The 21,525-nt window shown below is 42.1% G+C and overlaps 2 protein-coding genes across 4 annotated transcripts; one reads left to right on the top strand and one right to left on the bottom strand.

The window, feature by feature from the left end:
* Positions 1 to 3,326: 3,326 nt before the first annotated feature.
* Positions 3,327 to 13,145, bottom strand: LOC118411443 (cysteine-rich protein 1-like). 2 transcript variants are annotated; one of them, XM_035813727.1, is made up of 5 exons: positions 12,981 to 13,145; positions 9,201 to 9,295; positions 6,682 to 6,739; positions 6,082 to 6,192; positions 3,327 to 5,956 (listed from the first exon to the last, which is right to left on the bottom strand). In XM_035813727.1, exons 1-4 carry the CDS (start codon positions 13,021 to 13,023, stop codon positions 6,113 to 6,115), a joined length of 276 nt encoding a protein of 91 aa, XP_035669620.1. In that variant the 5' UTR covers positions 13,024 to 13,145; the 3' UTR covers positions 3,327 to 5,956; positions 6,082 to 6,112. The 2 variants fall into 2 exon arrangements, with proteins under 2 accessions (XP_035669620.1, XP_035669621.1); XM_035813728.1 differs by having other exon boundaries at positions 3,327 to 5,953.
* Positions 13,146 to 13,308: 163 nt separating this feature from the next.
* LOC118411438 (S-phase kinase-associated protein 1) lies at positions 13,309 to 19,989 on the top strand. Of its 2 annotated transcripts, XM_035813721.1 has the most exons (6): positions 13,309 to 13,471; positions 14,794 to 14,890; positions 15,896 to 15,996; positions 16,436 to 16,552; positions 17,184 to 17,324; positions 18,277 to 18,933. In XM_035813721.1, exons 2-6 carry the CDS (start codon positions 14,794 to 14,796, stop codon positions 18,310 to 18,312), a joined length of 492 nt encoding a protein of 163 aa, XP_035669614.1. In that variant the 5' UTR covers positions 13,309 to 13,471; the 3' UTR covers positions 18,313 to 18,933. The 2 variants fall into 2 exon arrangements, with proteins under 2 accessions (XP_035669614.1, XP_035669615.1); XM_035813722.1 differs by lacking the exons at positions 13,309 to 13,471; positions 14,794 to 14,890 and adding an exon at positions 15,330 to 15,385 and having other exon boundaries at positions 18,277 to 19,989.
* The last annotated feature ends 1,536 nt before the right edge of the window (positions 19,990 to 21,525 follow it).

Here is a 21,525-nt window from a genome sequence, read left to right as displayed (position 1 = left end):
CCTTCTGTCCACCGAACAAAAAGTATGCCTCACGTCTGCGAAATTTGTGATCGGGAATTTGATGGTGCGTTCAACCTCGAGCGTCATCTGGAAAGAAAGCACCGAGACAAGTCAGGTGTTGCCTCGGGAGAAGTCGTCGTTGATGCCGAGACGGGCTCTTACCGGGAGCGCGATGTTTTCGACGACTCCGACGTGTCGTCTGAACACGATATGGACACGGTTGATTCCGAAGATGGGGGTCCCACGGCGTCACAAGATGAAGAAAGCGTCTCGGACGCCGAATCTGTGATGGGCTCCGAGCAGGGAGACTCCACATCAGAAACCGACAGCGACCAAAGTGGTTCCGAGAGTGACACAGGGACAGATATGTCCTCCGGAACGGTTTCATCTGATGAAAGTGACCGTACCGGCTACGACAGTGGCTACCACAGCGGTGATGAGGAGGAGTGGACACTCTACCGAGACTGGTCCATTGCACTACCTCACCAGCCAGGCGATGTTCCTCAACGTGTCATCAAACAGACGAAGCGCGCTGGCAAAAAGTTTTATCTAATAGAGTTCGCTGCGTTGCCTCGTTACAGTAATGAGATCGTACACAGCAAGAACTGGGTCCCAGAACAGACATTGATGAAAAAATATGGTTACCTCGTCCTGAAGTAATGTGAGGTCGCCATATTGCTTGCAGTACAATTTTTCTTTCCTAATGTGATACCATGTTTGACACATAGGACGACATGTGTGTTGGTTATGAATTCCTTAATACAATTTTGATCGCCGTCAAGTGATAGTAAAGTGTTAAGAAATAAACAGGATCACCGTACACAAGTGTCTTTTGTGTTGTGTTGATATATGCCTACATAACAGACACGTACAAGGCTACTACAAAGCAATGATTTCCTGCATGTAAATATAGATGGCATATGTCCGTATGTACATGACAACTATGCTTACCTATAACAAATATACTTACTCATTTACTCCGAAGCATACTCCGGAGCAGTTTATCTTACTCCGGAGCAGTTTATTTTACTCCGGAGCAGTTTATTTTACTCCGGAGCAACACGTATAGCTACTCCAAAGCAATGATGCACTGCATGTACATATAGATGGCATATGTCCGTACGTACATGACAAATATGCTTACCTATATATAACAAATATAATTACTCATTTACTCCGGAGCATACTCCGGAGCAGTTTATTTTACTCCGGAGCAGTTTATTTTAATCCGGAGCAACACGTATAGCTACTCCAAAGCAATGATTTACTGCATGTACATATAGATGGTATATGTTCGTACGTACATGATAAATATACTAACTTATTACAACAAATATACTTACTCATTTACTGTATTTACAGTATTTTTACTCCGGAGCAGTGTTTTTACTCCGGCGCAACACATATAGTTACTCCAAAGCAATGTTTCACTGCATGTACATATAGATGGGATATGTTCGTAGGTACATGACAAATATACTTACTTACAACAGATATACTTACTCACTTACTCCGGAGCATACTCCGGAGCAGTTTTCTTTTACTCCGGAGCAGTTTATTTTACTCCGGAGCAGTTTTCTTTTACTCCGGAGCAGTTTATTTTACTCCGGAGCAGTTTATTTTACTCCGGAGCAACACGTATAGCTACTCCATGCCTTGCACCTAGCATTGGCCAACCAGCGTACCGTGCGTGGGCGTGTTTTAACATGCTTGGGCATGCTCGGGCGTGTTCATTGCAAAATTTACGTCACGATGATGCAAACGTGAGCAGTGACAAGCCAACAGAGACACTGTACAAACGACGGGTACTTGCCGTGCCGTCGACGTTCAAGCCATCCGTCCCATCCACGTTGGTGTAACAACCAGTTTCCCGCATAGTCGCAAATCAACGTTGCTAACTCGATGGCGTCGGTACTACCTTCATACCGTTCGTGCGGGTTGACACATACGTCCACGGCAAAAGCCATTGCGGTAACGAGTCGACCCCAGTTTAATCGTCGCTCTTGCAGTACTTTTTCGAGCACCGTTTTCAGCCCATCCCTCGCGTTGGGTACTTTGTCCATGAAGCTGTCAATTATCTTTCCATATTCCTCTTCCGCCGAGATCGCATCCACCCATTGTACTACTTTAACGTACACCACCGAACTGGGGTGTCTGTATTCAGGAAACAAGTCTGTGGCTTTGTGATATAGTAACTGACGAAAGACGTCTGTTGTTTGTGCTTTCAGCGCATCCATTAGAGACTGATCTCAGTAGACTTAACCAGGCCAAATAAGGGCATGTCATTCACGATTTGGGTGGGGGAGGTTCATTTCTGGCGGGGGGGGGGGGGGTATCAAAAGGGCACATAATATTTGACCTCTGACCTGCTCCGCCTGAATACATCATATCTGACCTCTGACCTGCGCCTGAATAAATCATATCTGACCTCTGACCTGCTCCGCCCGAATAAATCATATTTGACCTCTGACCTGCTCCACCTTGCTCCGCCTGAATAATAGGACTCAGCGTGCTGACTATATACTACTAAAGTGTCTTACGCATTTGGAATTACATATATTACGGACTCTATTTGCTTTTGTGGTGGCAATTGATGACGGTTAATCGGGGTAATGACAACAAAAACGTCAGGACGATCATTGCGGCGACTGATCAGAACTGTAGTGGGGAGGGGGGTGTCGGCGCTCGACGCCGCGTTTTCCCAAGGCGGGGTCGACCGCTCGAGTCTCTCTAGCCAATAACGGACGGTAGAAATCATCAGTTTATTAAAAATAATTAAATTTCGCTGATTTTCTGGAGATCTTACAAAATTTCCACGCTCTTTCTATATTTTTAAGCGCCGAATTTGGCTTACAGCGGCCCACGAGTTTCATTGAGAAATTTATGCCACCGCGCTCCGTCCCTGGGCCTTCACTATAAGTTTACGTGACTCGGAGGACCCACTAGTAATTGCAAACCGCAAGTTTCTCTAATTAATTACCAGAAAATCTCCTTTTAGATAAGCGAATTAGTTTTATAACGTTGTCAATATTCTTGGCGTCCCTCAGAAGACCTCTAGTAGCCTGGGTTTATCTTACCAATTTTTTTTTTTTGCCAGCTGAAGGGGGAGGCGTTGGTTCGCGATTTTCAACGTTGGCCAGGTTCTTTTGAGGCGGGGCAAACTCCCTTTCACGGCAAACTCCCTTTCCCTGCACAAGAGAACCCAGCCAACGTTGAAAATCGCGAACCAACGTCTTGTTTTACACAGCTTGCACATACTGTACAGAACCGGTGTGTTACATCCAAAGGCAGTTAACTGGTTAAACAAAACAAACAAACAAACAACGCATGACTCATGACACATTTAATGCATGCTGCCAATGAGCAAGTACAAAAGTTTGAAAAAATAGATTTGAAGGAAAGAGGAACATATCCTGTAACACTTCAGTCATAGCAACATACTTAACAAGCAGGTTAAAGTAGTCTATACTTTCTACTTATACCAAATATCTGACATAATTGAGAAGGAAGATAACCTAAAATGCAAAAAAAAAACCTTAATAAGATACTTGCATATAAATTGCTAAAAGTTGAACCATATTTCTACTGGAAATGAGCATTGGTACGTATAGTTGTCTAACAAGGTGGTTGACTCTTGTACATGAAGCAATCCAAAACAGACTTGTTGTGATGATATCACAGAAACAGAAACCAAAAGCCTCAAATACAGGAATTGGATGGTCATCAATGGTGATGCTTCATATTTTTCTTATATAGCATATTTGCTTATAATTTTATATCATAGCATATTTGCTTATGCTATCATATAATACCTGTAGCCACACTATGGCTGTATCTTTTACAAACTCAAACGCTTGTCTATATATGTATGCATATATATATATAGATTATCTACTATACTTATCTTTTAGGTACAATGTACATGTTTGTCTATTTTCAAGATTCGGCTGTTTAAAATATTATCTAGTATGCTATTGTTATGGCTAACTGTTCCATCTTGTTAACATCTTATCAACCTTCAGGCTGCGACCGTGGGGATATGAAGTTGTCTAAACATAAATCTGCAATTTGTAAAACTCATGCTCAGGGTTTCACACTGGAGTTCTGGGACATAAAGTGTTGAGACAAAGTCTCATAAAATGTTTCAGATTTATCCAAATAACAGCAAACAGTTCAGAAACAAAATCATTCTCTTTTTTTCTTACAGAGCAAGAACAGTAAGTACACTTACATAGAAGATGCATGTTCCAATTTCCAACATCTAGCTTCATATTACGGTTATGCAACATTCTTAAATAACTACTTTCATACTGTTTGTTACAATGAAATGTACCAGGCATTCTATGGATTTCATATTTTCTGACTGCTATCTTGTTCTCAGGGCTGCCATTTCCCAAGCATTATCACAGATGATGAAAAGAGTAAATAACAACACAATAAGGCATTAATATCAATACGCTGTCTGTAGTCCACTATGGAGACCACAAAAGCAGATGTATTGTACTTGTAGTCATGGTTAACTTCATAGATACAGTAGAGAAGTATACATTAGGTGGCAATGACATCTTCTTTGTTGACACATGGCAATGCACTCTCTTCTACATGATTTGGTACATAAATCAATTGTTTGCTTGCATCATAGGTTGATGCGTGGTGGCATATATGCAATACACTTAACTTCTTCAAATGTACTTTTTGTCTAAGAATACTTTTGTGTATCTACTTTTGACACACTGCAATTTTGGAAGAATTTAATGATTGTGCTACATGTATGTTTAATTTTTTTTTTACATTTTGACACTTGAGAATAGCTGGCAGAATTACACAAGTTGTACATGATTGCATGCCTTTTCATTTTGAAACAACTGTGCTACATGTTATTTTCAAATTTTTGACACATTACACCTTTTGGCAAAACAATAATCTTTTTGGCAACTTGTAGGAGGGAACAATAAGCCTTGTTAAAACCGAGGACAGAATCAGAGCAGGCTTTAGAGCAGGCTTTGGAATGTTGTACAATGATCTGAGAAGACTGAAACCCTGAGGTAAACCATAAAAACACAGAAAATCTTCTTTAGGAATGAACAAAAGTTAGTTTTCTTTTAATTACAAAACCTTCAACCTTCCTTTGAACAAAATATCTATAAAAATACAGGAGCAGGGTTTAGATTCCAACCCTTGAGTCTCACTAAACAAAAACAGGAATGATAAGAAGGAAAAGAAGAAACTAAGCTTACAATAAATAGTTTTAAAATATATAAAATCTTTTGCTGGTCCAGATCCAGTATAGAAGTGTGGAGCAGCTTAGCTGTTGCTTCAACTACAGGCATCGCATAATACATGGCACAGGTTAGTAAGCCATTTCCATGGAGAATCTACTATCTTACTCTAAGATTCTTGGGTGTCTTAGCTACAACTTTTTGAACCAGGGTTTCTAATGGCCTAGAACAGCAATAGAAGGAAATTCCCACAACGAAGAATCGCCCTGTCATGATTCAAGAAAATGCTTTTTTCTAAAGCAGTTTTCCTATTTTAAAGAAAGTTGGAATGGTTTAAGATTTCATCGATCAAAAACATTGCAAAATGTTGAGCTGCATCGAAAATCTTTTTTTCTAACCTGAACTGAAAACAGGTTAAGCAGGCACCTAACAAAAACACAAATGTCACCTACCCCTTTAAACTTAAAATCATAAAATTTTTTGTCACATTCTCATGTGTTTTTTTTTTTGCTTTTTCTTTGTTTCTGTAAAACATAAAATACTCAAGTTTCAAAACAAAGAATAAGATGGGTTTTCTCCTTGTACACTTGTACAAGCTGGAATGTGAGTACATGACAAAGTTACCAGGAACATCTAAAACCTTGCAACTTAAAGTTCTACAAATATATTGTGTCTTCTGGCATCTTCTCTTTTCTTGTAGGTTGGGCCGAATCTTCTCTCTGTCTTCTTTTCTCCTACTGTAGAAAAGGGAGAAAAAAGATATAAAGAAATGTACATAAGTCTAAAATATAACTTCACTTGGATTGCTATGCCTTATCTTCCAATTGGTTGAGGTTTACTTTACCAGCCAATGAGCACTCACCTTACATACACTGCACCAATCGGAGGTGCCGTTACTCAGGCTTGTTGTCAGCTCCAGCTCCGATCTGCCCATCCAGAAAGATGTGGCTCTCTGCTCCGCCATGGCCGTAACCTAGCAACAACAAAACAATAAACAAATAGAATTGCTGTTGTTCCTTCTGTTGGAATTGTTTCCAATGCTATCAATTTCATAATCTTGTTTTAGCAAAAGTTAGAGAATGGATATAATGTCATAGATTTTCATGGCGCTACATTTTTTCTGGGCAAAGTGAAGTCTGTGGAGATACATGAAGGTTTGTCCAACAGATCAATATAGAGTATACCGAATATAATGAAACCAGAACAGGGAGGGAAGCTTGTTCCCTTAAAAAACAGGTAAATGGTGCTTTGGAAAGAGAATACAACTATATGTACTTCTTGGAGATAAGAATTTTACACATCCTCACTCACTATCCAGTTTATTGTCTGTTGTTGTCTGTCAGGCGAGGGTTAGACGTGCTAGCTTATAAATAGCTTCTATAAAAGATATCTCAATCACCAAATGTGTGTCAGAGGATTACCAAGAGGCAACATAACCATACTGTACATCCTGCCTTCTCACCTTTTGGTCCAAACAGCGCGCTGTAGCAGGGCTGGTGGCAGTATGGCTTCCCCTCATGCTGCAGGGACACAAACACAATACAGGTAAGGCTGATGGGGAATGGGATAGTCTCATCTGGTTGGTGCCTTACTGAATAAAAAGACTTTTTGACAATCCTTGCTTTATTCCCACTGATGTTCTGGTGACCGCCTGTCACCTTCCTCAGTGCCATAGAAACTTTGGTGTAGCTAAAGCATGAGGGTTGTGCAGGGTTGTAGCCAGCCTGAAATCATTTTCAGTCCCCTTGATTTTGAATGGGAATCCTATCGAGCACCGAAGGCATGGCGTGACGTTGCGCATCATTTCTAGATTTTTAAATCAAGACCCTCTGAAACACTATTTCCTGCATTTTGAGGTGCAAATTTCGCTTGTAGACTAAGCTGTTCAATGGCATCTGTTTTGGTCAAGAAGAACACATGGGTTTCAGTTTTTTTTTATATCTTTACATATCAATTTTTGTCTGTCCCAGGGGACGGCATGGGGAAAACTTTTTTCAGTCCCCAGCTGCAAAATTCCTTCAAAGGACTGAAGGACAGGTTCTGGCTACAACCCTGGGGTTGTGAAACAAGAGTTGCTTTATTCAGTCAGTGATGTATGCAAACTGTTAATGCATTCATGGAGACATGACCAACTTAACCTGTGTCATGGGGACCTGTCAACAGTTTCATCAGCTTGGTGTGTCACTAAATAAAGAGACTTTTTCTCAACCCTTACTTTAACAATACTAACATTTTTTTCTGTGACCGTCTGTCACCTCCTTCAGGGCAACCGAAATGTTAGTGTAGATAAAGCATGAGGGTTGTGAAAAAAGAGTAGCTTTATTCAGTGATGGGGACGTGTTACTGCATTCAGCAGGCCCAACATTTTAACAAGGGTTCAACAACCTGGCTGGAATCTGCTATAAAAGGACAGGCAGTGCTTCTCTGTTGGTGGTGTTTGAGTTGATCTCTTCAACATGACCTGAAATTTCTGACATGTTTTTTGCCTTCTGCCCTCCGACTCACTGATATGTTTTAACTGTTAAAAGTTAAAAGCACCGCAAACATTCCATTTTTGCGCTACTATAAAATAAAGACACTACAAACATTTCCCTTGCAAGAAATGGGGCTACATTTACTCGCCTGCCATTACCTTTGAGTCTTTGAGGGACCGTGCGGTATTAAGTGAAGGCGGAGGGGGCCGGTCGGCAGAGGGTGGTGTCAAAAATTTTTTTGGGTAGGCCCTCCTCCTAAGTAAAAAAATTTTTACTAGGCCCTCTCCTGGCTCAGTCCTTATTTTTTACTTGCCCCCCCCCCCCCCCCCTCGCTAAATGCCAGTTCGGTCCCTACCCACAGAACTGGTTTGTTCTGGCCTGCCTGACACAGTCCAGACCACAGATGGGTTTGGTACTGGGTTGAGGAAGGAAGGTCAGGTAAAACAGGAAAGGAACATCTTACATTTGGGAAGCCTTTTCAAGCCAAAATTTCTGGGGCACCAATTTGAAAGTTTTATTTGACATTTAAACAGGGTACATAACTGCCAAGACACCATTGTGGCAATTTGTGACACCATTACATTCCTGGTGACTTCCCCATGATGTATTCTTCAAACTGTGGAAATGACGTGTGGTAATATCCAGTATTTGTTTAGCAGTCGGCTAATCTTCACACCGACATTACTAATAGTAATACTAATAAAACAAAGACATTAATTAATATTTGAGGTTACTGGTAAAAGCTTTGTGTGGAATTACAAATTTCTAGGGCCTTTCCAAATTCAGAGTTGTTTTTTCTCCAGGCCTTCATTCTGGTATCACATGATGTGAACCACAGAATGGATCTATCCCAGCCCACAGGCTATCTGGACCCCAGCCCTGCTATCAACAACCAAACATTACTGTAATCTGGCACCAGGTGATGTGAACCACAGCATGGATCTATCCCAGCCCACAGGCCCAGACTCCAGCCCTGCTGACAGATGCTGTCTCCACTCTCCTGACAACCATTAGTATTACTCCCATGTGATTAGGCCAGACTAATGACTTTCTGTGGTTAACATCAAACTGACATGTGTTGACTTTGAGTTTGAACTGGCTACTGCTGGAATGGTATAGACAAATCTGAAAAATTTTGTTTTTCTTCTTAATCTTAGAACATATTTTTAAACTTGGGAACTTGGGAATTAGATACAAGACAGTTACTGAAATATTAGCAACAAAATTGCAGTTGCCAAGTATTAGAGGTTGTGGTAGACGGAGGAAATCTTTATTAAAGTATGTCAAGAAGGACACTGAGGTGTGTTGCCTTGCCAGTGTGAACCTACTGGACAGAGCCACATGGAAGCATGGTGTCTGAAGACTAGCCAAATGCCCACACATGTCTGGACCCACACAGCACCAGCAGTATAATTAAATACTGGATACTACTACTATTAGTATTAATTACTACTGTTAGAATTATAAAACTACATATAAAAGTTAAAGAAAAAAGCTCGTTACTGACCTCCGCATGTCCGCCAGGGTTGAGTTGCCGTTTACACTTGGTGCACTTCAGGCAGAGTTTGTGCCAGCTCTTCCCCAGGGAGTATTTCCTCTCAGCTATAGTAGGGAGGAAAGTAAGTAAGGGTAAGGCACTTTGGATACTAATGTTACGACTATAACTACATGTATAAGACACTTCAGACAGAGTTTGTGCCAGCTTTTTCCCAGGGAGTACTTCCTCTCAGCTAGAGTAGGGAGGGAAGGTGGGACAACATTAGCACTGTAATATACTATGGAGCTCCTTGATTATACAACACTTCGGTCGAGGTTCAGACCAGGCAGGACCTGTTGGATGGAAAAAAAATGAAAGCTGGAGACAGCCATGTTGCAGTAACCATGGTAACATGAGGACAGAGTTTGTACCAGTGTTTCCTGCACCTGCTGTGTACTTAACTGTAGCCTGGATGCCAGGCTTTTTCCAGGGCCTAAACACGCCAGCTCCTAGCCTGGATGTTTTCTGGGGCCTACAGAGGTTAGCTCCTAGCCTAAAAGCCAGACTGTTTTCAGGTCCTACACATGTCATGCTGGTTGTGTTCCCACATCCCAGCTGTGGATTACCTTACAGTTACAGCCAGTGTTGTGACAACAAACCACCCACTTAACTAGGTCACAGACAACACAACACCACCGGAGCTGTCTGGCTGAAAACAACGCCTTCCAGAGCCCTTCAGCCCCTCAATATTCACAACCCCACCAGAGCACAAGTATACCCTCAATATTCCCGGCTTTGTACTGGTACATACAACCGTTACCCCTATGAGTATGACAGCCTCCTAAGACCCACCACCCTTCCTTCTGCAAATTCTCTCCTAAGTCATACTAGTTTTTCTTCTTCTTTCATCCTGACTAGCCTAGTTAATGAGAATGCAGCCACAATTCCGTTTAAAAAATATCCTTCGTTCTTGTGAGAGAGAACAACAATGCCCTTGCTAGTATGACTGGTAATGAAAGCCATCTCTACTTTCACCATATTTCTTGAGTGACAACATCTCCTATAAGAGCCCTCACCTCCCTGGAATCTGCTACTTTGTGCTGGTGTTAACCCCCCATGAGAGCCCTGTCCCTTTGTTGTAGTGAGAAGAGGCCTGTGATTGGCCACCAGACCAGAACTGAGGACCCCTGGAGCTGGGCACAATGTAAACCTACTGCTGACAGCCCCAGCCCCCATTCTGTCAAACTAATTAGGCTGTCAATCTACTAACGAGCCGGGTTGGGCTTTTTTTGTGAGAATCATAGGTAGTATGCTGCTTTCTAAGTGTACATTTTTGTCAGTTCTCATGGTACACAATGTCTTGCTTTCAGGTTCTCAAGTGACTCAGTCAGTGTACAACATACATATACATGTACTTAAGTAAAGAGCGCTATATGGCCTGCATAGGTCAATATTGACAATGGTAAAACCCTAAATTACAACATATTCAAATCAGCCTTATAGCTATAGCTAAACAGTCCTGGGGGCAACTCTCGATCTTCATGTCTACCTTGTCCCCCCCCCCCCCAACGACCTGGAGGTCAAGGGACTAGGTAGGTAGGTAGGTAAACAGTCCTATTAGAGATTGACAACCAGAAAATAGTACATGATTTATAAAGCACAAAATCTCCAAATGGTAAGTCAGCTTTTACGTCGAAGTGGAGCTAGTCTTTTGAGGTGTGTCTTCCCATGTACTATAGGCATCTTCAGCTCTGTTCCGAATGGCAAGACAAAAACCTAAGAGTAAAGACCACAGGTTTACAACCAAATCAATGTCGGTATCTTAGCAATAGGAGCAAAAATTCTATCTGGAATTTTTTGGCAAAAGCACAGAACTACTTGATGAGCATGCTTGTCTCGTGTGTGTCTTGTAGTTGTACCAAACATTTGTGTGTCAGACATTGTCAGTACAAACACACCACCAGCCAACACACACTGATCTCCAGAATTACTAGCAGATCGTTTGACTTGGACTAGTTGGAGCCCCTGGTTCTGACTGTTGTAAACCCCATGAAATGGTAACTATCCAAACAGAGACAGTGTGAACTGTGTGTGCTGTGCCAACCACTCAGACACCAATACACACCACTCAAGCCACATTCCAAATTCCACTAACCAAATGTGTCTTTTGATTGTAGAAAATCCTCCAAACACTTAACAGAAAAAATTTCTCAAGAAAACAACACTTACAAACCCAGAAATAAAAAAAAAACCTGACTGTGTGGCTGCACTGTTGTCACTTGTTGTGTGTGTTATCACTTATCAGCCATGGACTTTCAATGCAACCATACTCTCCAAGCAGAGGTTCCACACAGGCTGTTTTGTTCCAGAGAAAGGTATTCTGTGAAAAATCAACTTAAAAGGATAAATAAAATCTGAACAGATGTATCCCTAATCGCACTGTGTGTAGCTGCTAACGACATACTAGAATGTACTCGTGAGAGTGGCCGTCCATCACTAGAATGTGCACACCGGGAGGGGAACGAAACATCTACATTTCTGGGGAGGTTCACACCAACAAGGAAATATGCTGATGGGGAAATGCACAATGGGGAAACATCCTGAAACCACTGACTTTCACCAAGAACATCCAGACCCCTTCGATTGAGTACAGATTCCTTCATGAAACCAGTTAGTGTGAGAAACCCCATGCACACCCCTTGAGATTCTCCAAGCAGATCCTACAATGGCATAAAATAGTACCAAACTGGCCAAGGAGTGTAGTCAGCCAAGAGGTGTACATTTGCCTTGTAGGGAAACACACTCCTAGGCCGCCTTCACTCCTCTGCCAGCTTTTGATACTATCTTATGCTAATCTGCTTGGAGATTAACGCACCACTACCTTGAGTCTGTACCAGCAGTACGAAACCCCATGTAGACCCCTTGAGTCTGTCCCAGCAGTAAGAAACCCCATGTAGACCCCTTGAGCCCATCCCAGCAGTAAGGAACCCCATGTAGACCCCTTGAGTCTGTACCTGCAGTAAGAAACCCCATGTAGACCCCTTGAGTCCATCCCAGCAGTAAGAAACCCCATGTAGACCCCTTGAGTCCATCCCAGCAGTAAGAAACCCCATGTAGACCCCTTGAGTCCATCCCAGCAGTAAGAAACCCCATGTAGACCCCCTGAGCCCATCCCAGCAGTTTGACAGTAGTGACTTGTGTGTCCTTTATCAACCACTGAGACCTCAAGACAAACAAGTCTCCGGCCAAGACACACAGCGACTTCCTCCGGGTAGTGTTGGTGGTGACTTCATATCCCCTCCCCGGGGACAGTTCTCTCATGTCTAAACATATCACTGCCTTCTCAACAACAGAAAGCCAATAAAAGTGCAGGCTATCAAATCATTTCGGATGAAATTGTTCAGGAGAAGAGATGGGGCAATGGGAAGGGAATTTACGGACCGAAAGGGGTGATAACAGTCTTTGTTGTTGCGGATTTTTCCGGTCATGTTGTTTTGATCAAAATAAATTATCGTTGACCCTAAACCTAAGGCATCTTCATCAAACGCCAAGCGAAGACAAGCCGAGATTGTCCGAAATTTCAGACCCTATAACCTCAGTATTCATAATCTATACAGTACAAATCGTTAATAAACTGATAAACTTGATTTATGAGCCTCTAGAGAGACGTTAAAGCTGATCTAACGGACACAAACTAAGGACTGGCCGAGAAAACAAAACCCAAGCGTGCTGGGGCCAAACGTCAAGCTGCAGAAAACACCGCCAAAATGGATCAAACCGAGCGAAAAACGGGAAGTTTTCCACACTTACCGAAGTATACCACCTTCGTGCAGCTGGGGCAGACGTCAGACATGTTGGACGGTGTTGTTTAGAGGAGATATCCGCGGTTTGGTGAGTTTTTCTCCCGTCGCTCCGCCCTGGTTTGCCGCCTCTGTGATTTGAAACGCAGAATGACGGAAGTTTGCACACGGCACTATCGGCTCAATCCAATAAGCACATTAGGGAAAAGTTATTTTCATAAGATTAAAAATCACGATCATCTTCGGTGTGGTCATAAAATATCTCAAAAGTGTTCTTTTACATTCCTTTAATTTTCATACTTTTAATGGGACAACTTTTGATATTTGATACAACAGAAAACTAAATATTTCCCCGTTTTCTAAAAGTGGTAGAATCAAAGCCTTACGTCATATACTCCCACTGCGCATGTCCAGGCTTTGTCGTTTTCTTCGTGACGTTCTTTGGAGAAATCGTGAAGACTTTCTACTTATCTTGTCCGTTTGAAGCGCCCGAACGCCACGGTAAGTCGTTCATAATGTCTGAAAGACCTTCTTAGCGGACTACACCGTCTTCAGGATTGTCTAGGTTGGGTAAAGAGGACAAGAAATGGTGTTGGAGTGAAACACTGACATTCAAGATGGCGGCTTGAAAAATCCGTTGTTTGTGGCAGGTTGTTGTTCGCCTGGGGAGAGTTTGTCAGGACGTATTTATAACTGTGCGTCACTCCAAAGCACTGCTGCATGTATAGTGGCTTGGGTACTGGTGGAGAAAGTTCACCAGGATTCTATTCCAGCCAAAAAAAAAGCGAACTTGCCTGAGTTATTGTGCGGTTGTCCTAAGCAACGGAAAAACACAAAAAAGTAACATTTTGCTGTAAACATAATGCTTTTAAAACACAGAATGTCACGAAAACTTGAAAAATGCCCACTACAAGATGAGTGATGTATGTCTTAAGTCTCAGTGTGGTGTAAGGTGTAACTGATCTGCATGTTTCCAGACTTGTAAGTCGCTGGCGTGTCTCAGACTCTGACGGAGAGACAAAATTAATGATGACTCATACATTATATATGTGGACACTGGATATGCTCGTTGCTTAAACTGGACTTGGAAGTCAGTCAAGTGTGAAGACTGTGACTCCCACCCTTGTTACTGGTACTCACCACACAAATCACCCCTTCCATCTTTCCTGGATCCATGGTTGATCCAGTTTGTTCCTCCCCAGTGATGCCCCAGGAGGGGTGGTTCAAGGGTTTAACTTTAAGGAAGAAGAAGAAGTAGAAAGTTCAGCCCCAGCTCGGACATGTTTTAAGGGATCTACATCTACATGGCGGTACCCCCAAATGGTCCCGCGCGCATGGGGCATTGTTGGGAGGGAGTTGAGGTCCCTGGTTAGGACGGGCAGGCCGCATGCCTGGCACGGAAGCACTCAACGTTGGGAGCACTTACATTTACAACTGTGCCAGGCAGGGCGTTCCACTGAGGTATAGTGGAAAAAAATAAATAGTGCGCGGAAAAAAAAGAGTTTTTGTATATGTCTTCAGTCATCATTACACAAATGTTGACATGACATGACATGAAGCTGGTGGCCCCGTGTATGAGGGAGCTACAGGCATCAGCCTCAAGTGTAAAACCTGAAACCTTATCATAATTAAAAACCCAACACACTTATTAGAAAGACTAAGGGTGACAGAGCTGGTTTGGTTGGCCAAAACCGTGAGCCCCAGCAAAACATGAGTCATAGCACTACTACAAGCCACTTGAAAAACTGTCATGCTTCACCAGATGAGTTGAGAATCACTTCTTTAAGTTCTTAACCTTTCTTTCTTTCCTGTCTCCCGTGCAGATGCCGAACATAAAGCTGCAGAGCTCGGATGGGGAGATATTCGAGGTGGACGTGGAGATCGCCAAACAGTCCGTCACCATCAAGACTATGTTAGAAGGTAAGAACAGTTCCCAAACAGTCACCATCAAGACTATGTTAGAAGGTAAGAACAGTTCCCAAACAGTCACCATCAAGACTATGTTAGAAGGTAAGAACAGTTCCCAAACAGTCACCATCAAGACTATGTTAGAAGGTAAGAACAGTTCCCAAACAGTCACCATCAAGACTATATTAGAAGGTAAGAACAGTTCCCAAACAGTCACCATCAAGACTATGTTAGAAGGTAAGAACAGTTCCCAAACAGTCACCATCAAGACTATGTTAGAAGGTAAGAACAGTTCCCAAACAGTCACCATCAAGACTATATTAGAAGGTAAGAACAGTTCCCAATCAGTCACCATCAAGACTATATTAGAAGGTAAGAACAGTTCCCAAACAGTCACCATCAAGACTATGTTAGAAGGTAAGAACAGTTCCCAATCAGTCACCATCAAGACTATGTTAGAAGGTAAGAACAGTTCCCAAACAGTCACCATCAAGACTATGTTAGAAGGTAAGAACAGTTCCCAAACAGTCACCATCAAGACTATATTAGAAGGTAAGAACAGAACTTTTCAAAACAGGTGTAAATACTTCAGAAAGCCTGACACATGATGACATGGTTCCCTTCTCTGCAGTCCATGGCAGTACATAGTGTGTTTAGCCAGGGCAGCTTGTTTCCAGTCTTTTGCACAAATTCAATATGACAGCGAAACATTTCTGGGTGGTAAACACATAGCACAGATACTGGGCCCCATCCAGTTGGCTCTTGGCTCTTTGTAATATCAACAAACTGAATATATTCAGGGCTCAAAATATAAACATGCATTTTGCTTGTATTGTAAGATTTAGATATTGAAATTTCTGAATGTGCAATTTACTATTTTGTAGTATTTTGCATGTTAATGTTTCAAATTGCATGCAAAGTTTTGCCAAATGTAATTTTGAGCTTTGTAGCCGGTCATCTGTAGCTACAGAGAAGTATGACTGTTGTTTGTTTACCGTTTGTTGTTGTTGTTTTCAGACCTGGGAATGGATGAGGAAGGAGACGAGGAGCCCATCCCGCTGCCCAACGTCAACGCCGCCATCCTGAAAAAAGTCATCCAGTGGTGCACACATCACAAGGTAGGTATTGGGGCATCCTTTAGATATACTTTATATGTAATTATCAGGTTACTATGTGGTAGATTTCTTCTAACACAACCAAAGTTTGACAAGATGTGTTTGGCTCGCTGTGGAAAGGCTGTGAATAAGCAGGTTGACAGTTTAGACTGCTCATGCACATGCATGTGGGTATATGTAAAAAACAGTTCTTGAAAGCAGTTCTTGTCTAAAACATGCATAATACATGTCCAGATGTGTTTTGACAAGCAATTTGATTTTTCACAGCACATTTCTGAATCTGATGTTTCAATTGTTCTTTCTTGAAGTAGACTCAATAAACAAAAAACAACATAATTTTCAAAAAAATTATCAGACTTATTTTCATGTTAGAAAACTGCTACTCCACTTCTATGAGCTGTTCTATGACTGTGCTCACCCCCTGTTTGTGCTGTTCCGCCAGGATGACCCACCCCCACCGGAGGATGATGAGAATAAGGAGAAGCGCACAGACGACATTCCTGTGTGGGACCAGGAGTTCCTGAAGGTCGACCAGGGGACGCTGTTCGAGCTTATATTGGTCAGTCTAAACAAACAACAAACAAGTTCGCTGGACTTCTCACACTGGGGAATGGCATGGGGGGGTTACGTTAGAGAATGTATGTTTTACATTTGAAAGGTGCAGGGTTCAAGCCCTGGCTGGGTCAGACTGACTACTGTAAATGCAGAAACTTTCGAGGTGGTTTAATGTTCGAAGTTTTTGCGGTGGCCACTACACCGCGGACTTAAAACCACCGCAAACATTTTTCTTTTGCAGTTAGAGAGTACTGTGCATGGTGCTACCGTGAACTTAAATGCATTTACAGTATGTGAAAAAGGGATACATGCTGCTTTCTCTGCTTATCACTCGGCAATTGGGGAAGAGAATGGGAGTTAAAAACACACCACTACATGTGGACTAGCCCCCTACTGTAATGATAACAGAAAGTTGTGTGGCCATAGGGCTAAAGAAATGGAGATGGGTGTTGCCCTATGTGACAAGACAATTTGAAGATATATCAACATTTAGTTGTGACTAGAAGATAAAACATCAGCATGTTTGTTTGTTATGACCACATAAGATTATACAACAGCTTGTTATTTTGTCGTTACCTATAGAAGATTAGACATCAGCTTGTTTATTTGTTTGTTTGTTTGTTTGTTTATTCCAGGCTGCTAACTACCTAGACATCAAAGGGTTGCTAGACGTGACGTGCAAGACGGTAGCGAACATGATCAAGGGCAAGACGCCGGAGGAGATCCGCAAAACCTTCAACATCAAGAACGACTTCACAGAGGAGGAGGAGGCACAGGTACTGGCAATCATAGATACACACGTCAGTCAGATTAGACAGATGTCAATCAGATTAGACCTGTGAAATATGTTAGCTGTCAATTATATTAGCTGTCAATTATATTAGCTGTCAATTGGCTTATATGTGTGAAACATGTTAGATTTCAACCAGCTTAAACAGATATCAATCAACTTAGGTGTCAATCAACTTAGCTGTCAATCATCTTTGCTGTCAATCATCTTAGATTTTAACCAGCTTAAACAAAGAAGGCAGATGTCAATCTTAGCTGTCAATCATCATAGATTTCAACCAGTTTAAACAGATATATTTAGCTGTCAATCATCTTAGCTGTCAATCATCATAGATGTTACAGTAATGTCAGACAGATGTCAATCATTCGAAGAACCATGTTACTTTGTTGTCAGTCATCAAAAATGAGTACTCCAAGTGGCTGACCTTTGTTTCAAAATTCTCACAAATATTCAGTATCCTGAATAGCTGTCTAACACAGGGCTTTAGCCAGCGTCCGTTTTTCCGTCAATTGACGGAAATTTGCTGTGTGTGACGGAAAAATTATAAAACCAATCCGTCAACCTTGGCGGACAAAAATCCTTGATGGAAGCTACAGGCTGCTTGGGGACGCCGTCCACCGCCGTAAAAGCCACACACTGTTTGTTTTGCTATTGTTATTATTGTTGACGATGTGTGTCGGCGCCCTTTCGCATACGATTATCTCATTAAAAAACAGTTTTTCAAGGTCTCGGTTCAGTCTTTCTAACTCCTGGAATAGTGTTTTTTGCTGTTTTCGCGACAATGGGAATTGGCTGACGGAAAAAAATTCAAGCTGGCTAGAGCCCTGGTCTAACATAACAATTAACATCACTGTTATATGTAATCTGACAAACATGTTTGTATTATTTCTTCTTCAGTGTCGTTACGTTTCCTTACCATATTTCTTGTTTCCCCTCAGGTGCGACGGGAGAACATGTGGTGTGAAGAGAAGTAGAGTCGACGCCCTTCCGTCCCCCGTCTGTGTTCTCTCGTTAGCGATGTAAATACAAGGTGTTAACCCACAGTAGCCTCCCCCCACACATGTATGAACTGTCCCTCCTATCACCATCCCCCTATACAGACATGAACCCTCCCTGTTGTCATGTTATGAGCATATATTCATTAAAGATAGTTAATACCCTCGCCTTATTGCAACTAGAAGATATGGATCAAATTTGAAACTGTGACAGCGAACACAGATAGCTGGGATTTTGGACTGAACAACTCCAGTCTTTGTGAAGGCATGAGCCAGTGTTTTGTGTTGGCCGTTACGGTTCAACTCTGAAAGTACCATAGGGCATCGGAAGGTGCGACACCTCATGCCCATTGGTGCAAACCTACAGAAAGATATAGACGTTCTCTGTACAGTTTTCTGACTGTGAGTGCTCTGTATGTGTGTATTGGGACTTCCATGGACATATTAATGTGTCTTATAACTATCCACCAGTAAGTTAGAAAGTTAAGTTGTGCATTTCTTATAAAGCGCTTACAGGGATTGAGCTATACCTGCCTGCAGATTGTAGCAAGAACATACATGAGAAACTGCAGTTGCACCTGCAAAAACATATGCCAGCAATTTGGAGTTGTACATGCTCAGTACATACTAAGTACATACCTGCTCAATATTGTGAAGTACAGGTAACGGAGGGGGAAAAGGAGACAGTGGACTTTTATAGAATGTCGATTTGGGTTGTTCCATTTAAGAATCCTGATAGGGGTGGTCAGGACTCCTGCACTTATTTTAATGCCCCCCACCTGTGATATAGCCCCACCCCCTCTCTTATGTTGAAAGGGAGAATTACAGATGTCAATAAGTAAAAGCAGCCACCAGATGTAAGATATCACTTTCATTTGATAAACGTTCCAGGCTATGGAGTTGTTTGTTCCCACTATAAGCTTGTTCATGGTTTCTAATGTGCATGGGCAGCTAGGTGCATTGTGGGTAAGACATGTCAAAGGTGACCGACCGCCCCTACCATAAGTTCCTGTCTGGACCATGTTGAATATGTGACCAGACGTGTTTAGTTTATGTCCCAGGGGCCTTAACCTTTGACATATTTCCCACAATGCATCACACTGTGCATGTGCAGTATAAACTGTGCACAGGGATCTGGTCATCTCCAAGCAGATGTATGATTATGGCTCACTCTCAGAAATTATCGTCGCTTTTTGCAACATTTCAGTACTCTAATCTAGTATTCCTAGGAGGGGAAAACCATTGAAAAAGTGCAATACTAGAAAAGAGTAGTAAGTGTCGTGAAAAGGTCTTAGAACACTCCTTACATCTACTTGAAGATCTGCTAATTCTTGATGAGATTTCATGTCAAATAGATGTTGTCAGAAATTTACTAAGAGATCACAGCAGAAAAGTATGTCCACAGTGATGTTTTATATATGTGTGTATAGAAGCCTGGGTGATCCTGTTATATTAGTGTGAGCACATCTACGCTTGCTTACGCTGCAGTGTAAAATCACCCCTGATTAAGTTTTAGTACGTTCCAAGTTTCTCAGCATGGTACTAGTATTGTAATAAGATGGCAGGTCATTCCATTTTCCAGGTAGGGGGTGCTTGATTTTGTTGTAACACTGTTGTGAGAAGAATTTTCATTAAATGGTATTACTGTGTTGAAAAGGCTGGTTTCGTCTCAATGTTTTCCGGTACAAAGGAATCTTTGAAATGAGTCAAACCTGTCTATAGTGGCCACTCAAGGGACCGGACAAATGTGGCCACTATAGACAGGTGGCCTCTGTATAGAGGTGGCAACTTGTAGATAAAATACCCAAGGGACAGACAAAAAGTTGCCACTATGGACAGGTGGCCCCTCTGTAGAGGTGGCCCCTAATACAGGTTTGACTGTACAATTTTCCAGAGGAGGGAGGGTTTATAATAGAGGGGACAAAAAGTTCGTGCATTGTGCATATGATCAGTCTAGGGATTCCAAAATTAGGTTACGAACTGTGTTGCAACATTCTTTTGATGTGGAGGAAAAAGCCTCTTAACTAGGCTAATTATGACCATTTTCCAATGTCAAAGCTTTTTAGTTCTTTCGCACCGTACAATAAAGTACTTACGGGTTTCAGGTTCACCCCGTCATGTTCATCTTATTAGCGCCTCCTGGCGTGAAGGGTTATACTACATGCTTTGAATAGACACGTTCATGCCACAAGCGGCGGTCGTCTACCACTACTAATTTGCATAAACGGTGGGTTTTATAAGAAAGATCATAACATGATATCTTACAGCCATGTTAGATAACTAGAAAGTGAAGTTAACGCAAACTGAGGGAAATTCGAGTACTAGTATCCTTCGTGTATAGCGACTCCCTTTATGATCCTTTATAAGCGTGTCGGCAAACATTCATTAACCAAATATGAGTGTTAAAAACACCGTAGCGATATTAAAAAAACTAAATCAGGAAAAAACAACGCAATGTGATTTAAGCCGCTATGACGGAAGCCAGTCCTCGGTCTGCCATTTGTGTGTGTGCATAGCTGTTACCCATGATACACCTGTCCTGTCAATCACACATGTGCCCGCAGTTAACCCGGAGATGCCCGGACAGTTGTCTAGTTTTCAGGTCACCCTCCGTCAGTCCGTGTCCCCACCATGCCTAACCCATGGCGCATCTAGTCTGGCAACACCGCCTGTGATATAAAGAAAGAGTTAATGTAATCCTTGTTGATACAACAAATGTACATGCAGCCTTCAGAAGTTCTACATCTACACATACAAACAAATATATAAATCGTGATGGATAAATCGCGTTTAATGTATTGTTGATATCTGTACTACTGCTTCTAAGGTCTAAACATTGTTTGAAATATCTATAAGTCTACCTGTTTGTCCACAGCAAGAGTTAGATGTATAACGCTTTAATTGTGTGTGTGGAAGGGTGTGTGTTCTTGACGATACCAAGTGTATTCCTACAACATAAGACTTGCGCTTCTACTGACATTATGAAAAGAGCAGATGAATTGGACCGTCTCCACAACTAGTTTTGCCTAGTCAAATCCACAAGTTCTATAAAAGCCCCTCGGCTCAGTGCCCAGCCCTTTCCAGGAGCGCTGTGTCGTGCACGGTCATGGTCAAAGTCATGACCTCACTGGTGCAGAGGCGGGGGCACTAACCCCCCGGCCAGTCATGTCTGTTACCATGACAACAATCAAT

Source organism: Branchiostoma floridae, chromosome 3, assembly GCF_000003815.2.
Source record: "Branchiostoma floridae strain S238N-H82 chromosome 3, Bfl_VNyyK, whole genome shotgun sequence".
Taxonomy (NCBI): Eukaryota; Metazoa; Chordata; class Leptocardii; order Amphioxiformes; family Branchiostomatidae; genus Branchiostoma; species Branchiostoma floridae.
The sequence above is the reverse complement of the archived record's forward strand: the minus strand, read 5'-3'. Positions and strand labels throughout refer to the sequence as shown.

Excerpts from the sequence above, each read along its gene's own strand:
- LOC118411443 (XM_035813727.1), bottom strand. The coding sequence starts at position 13,023 with ATGTCTGACGTCTGCCCCAGCTGCACGAAGGTGGTATACTTCG. Across the intron at positions 6,740-9,200 it reads ACCCTGGCGGACATGCGGAG|CATGAGGGGAAGCCATACTG; the intron begins GTCAGTAACGAG and ends GTGTCCCTGCAG. Across the intron at positions 6,193-6,681 it reads CGCGCTGTTTGGACCAAAAG|GTTACGGCCATGGCGGAGCA; the intron begins GTGAGAAGGCAG and ends TGTTGTTGCTAG.
- LOC118411438 (XM_035813721.1), top strand. The coding sequence starts at position 14,794 with ATGCCGAACATAAAGCTGCAGAGCTCGGATGGGGAGATATTCGAGGTG. Across the intron at positions 15,997-16,435 it reads AGTGGTGCACACATCACAAG|GATGACCCACCCCCACCGGA; the intron begins GTAGGTATTGGG and ends CTGTTCCGCCAG. Across the intron at positions 16,553-17,183 it reads CGCTGTTCGAGCTTATATTG|GCTGCTAACTACCTAGACAT; the intron begins GTCAGTCTAAAC and ends TGTTTATTCCAG.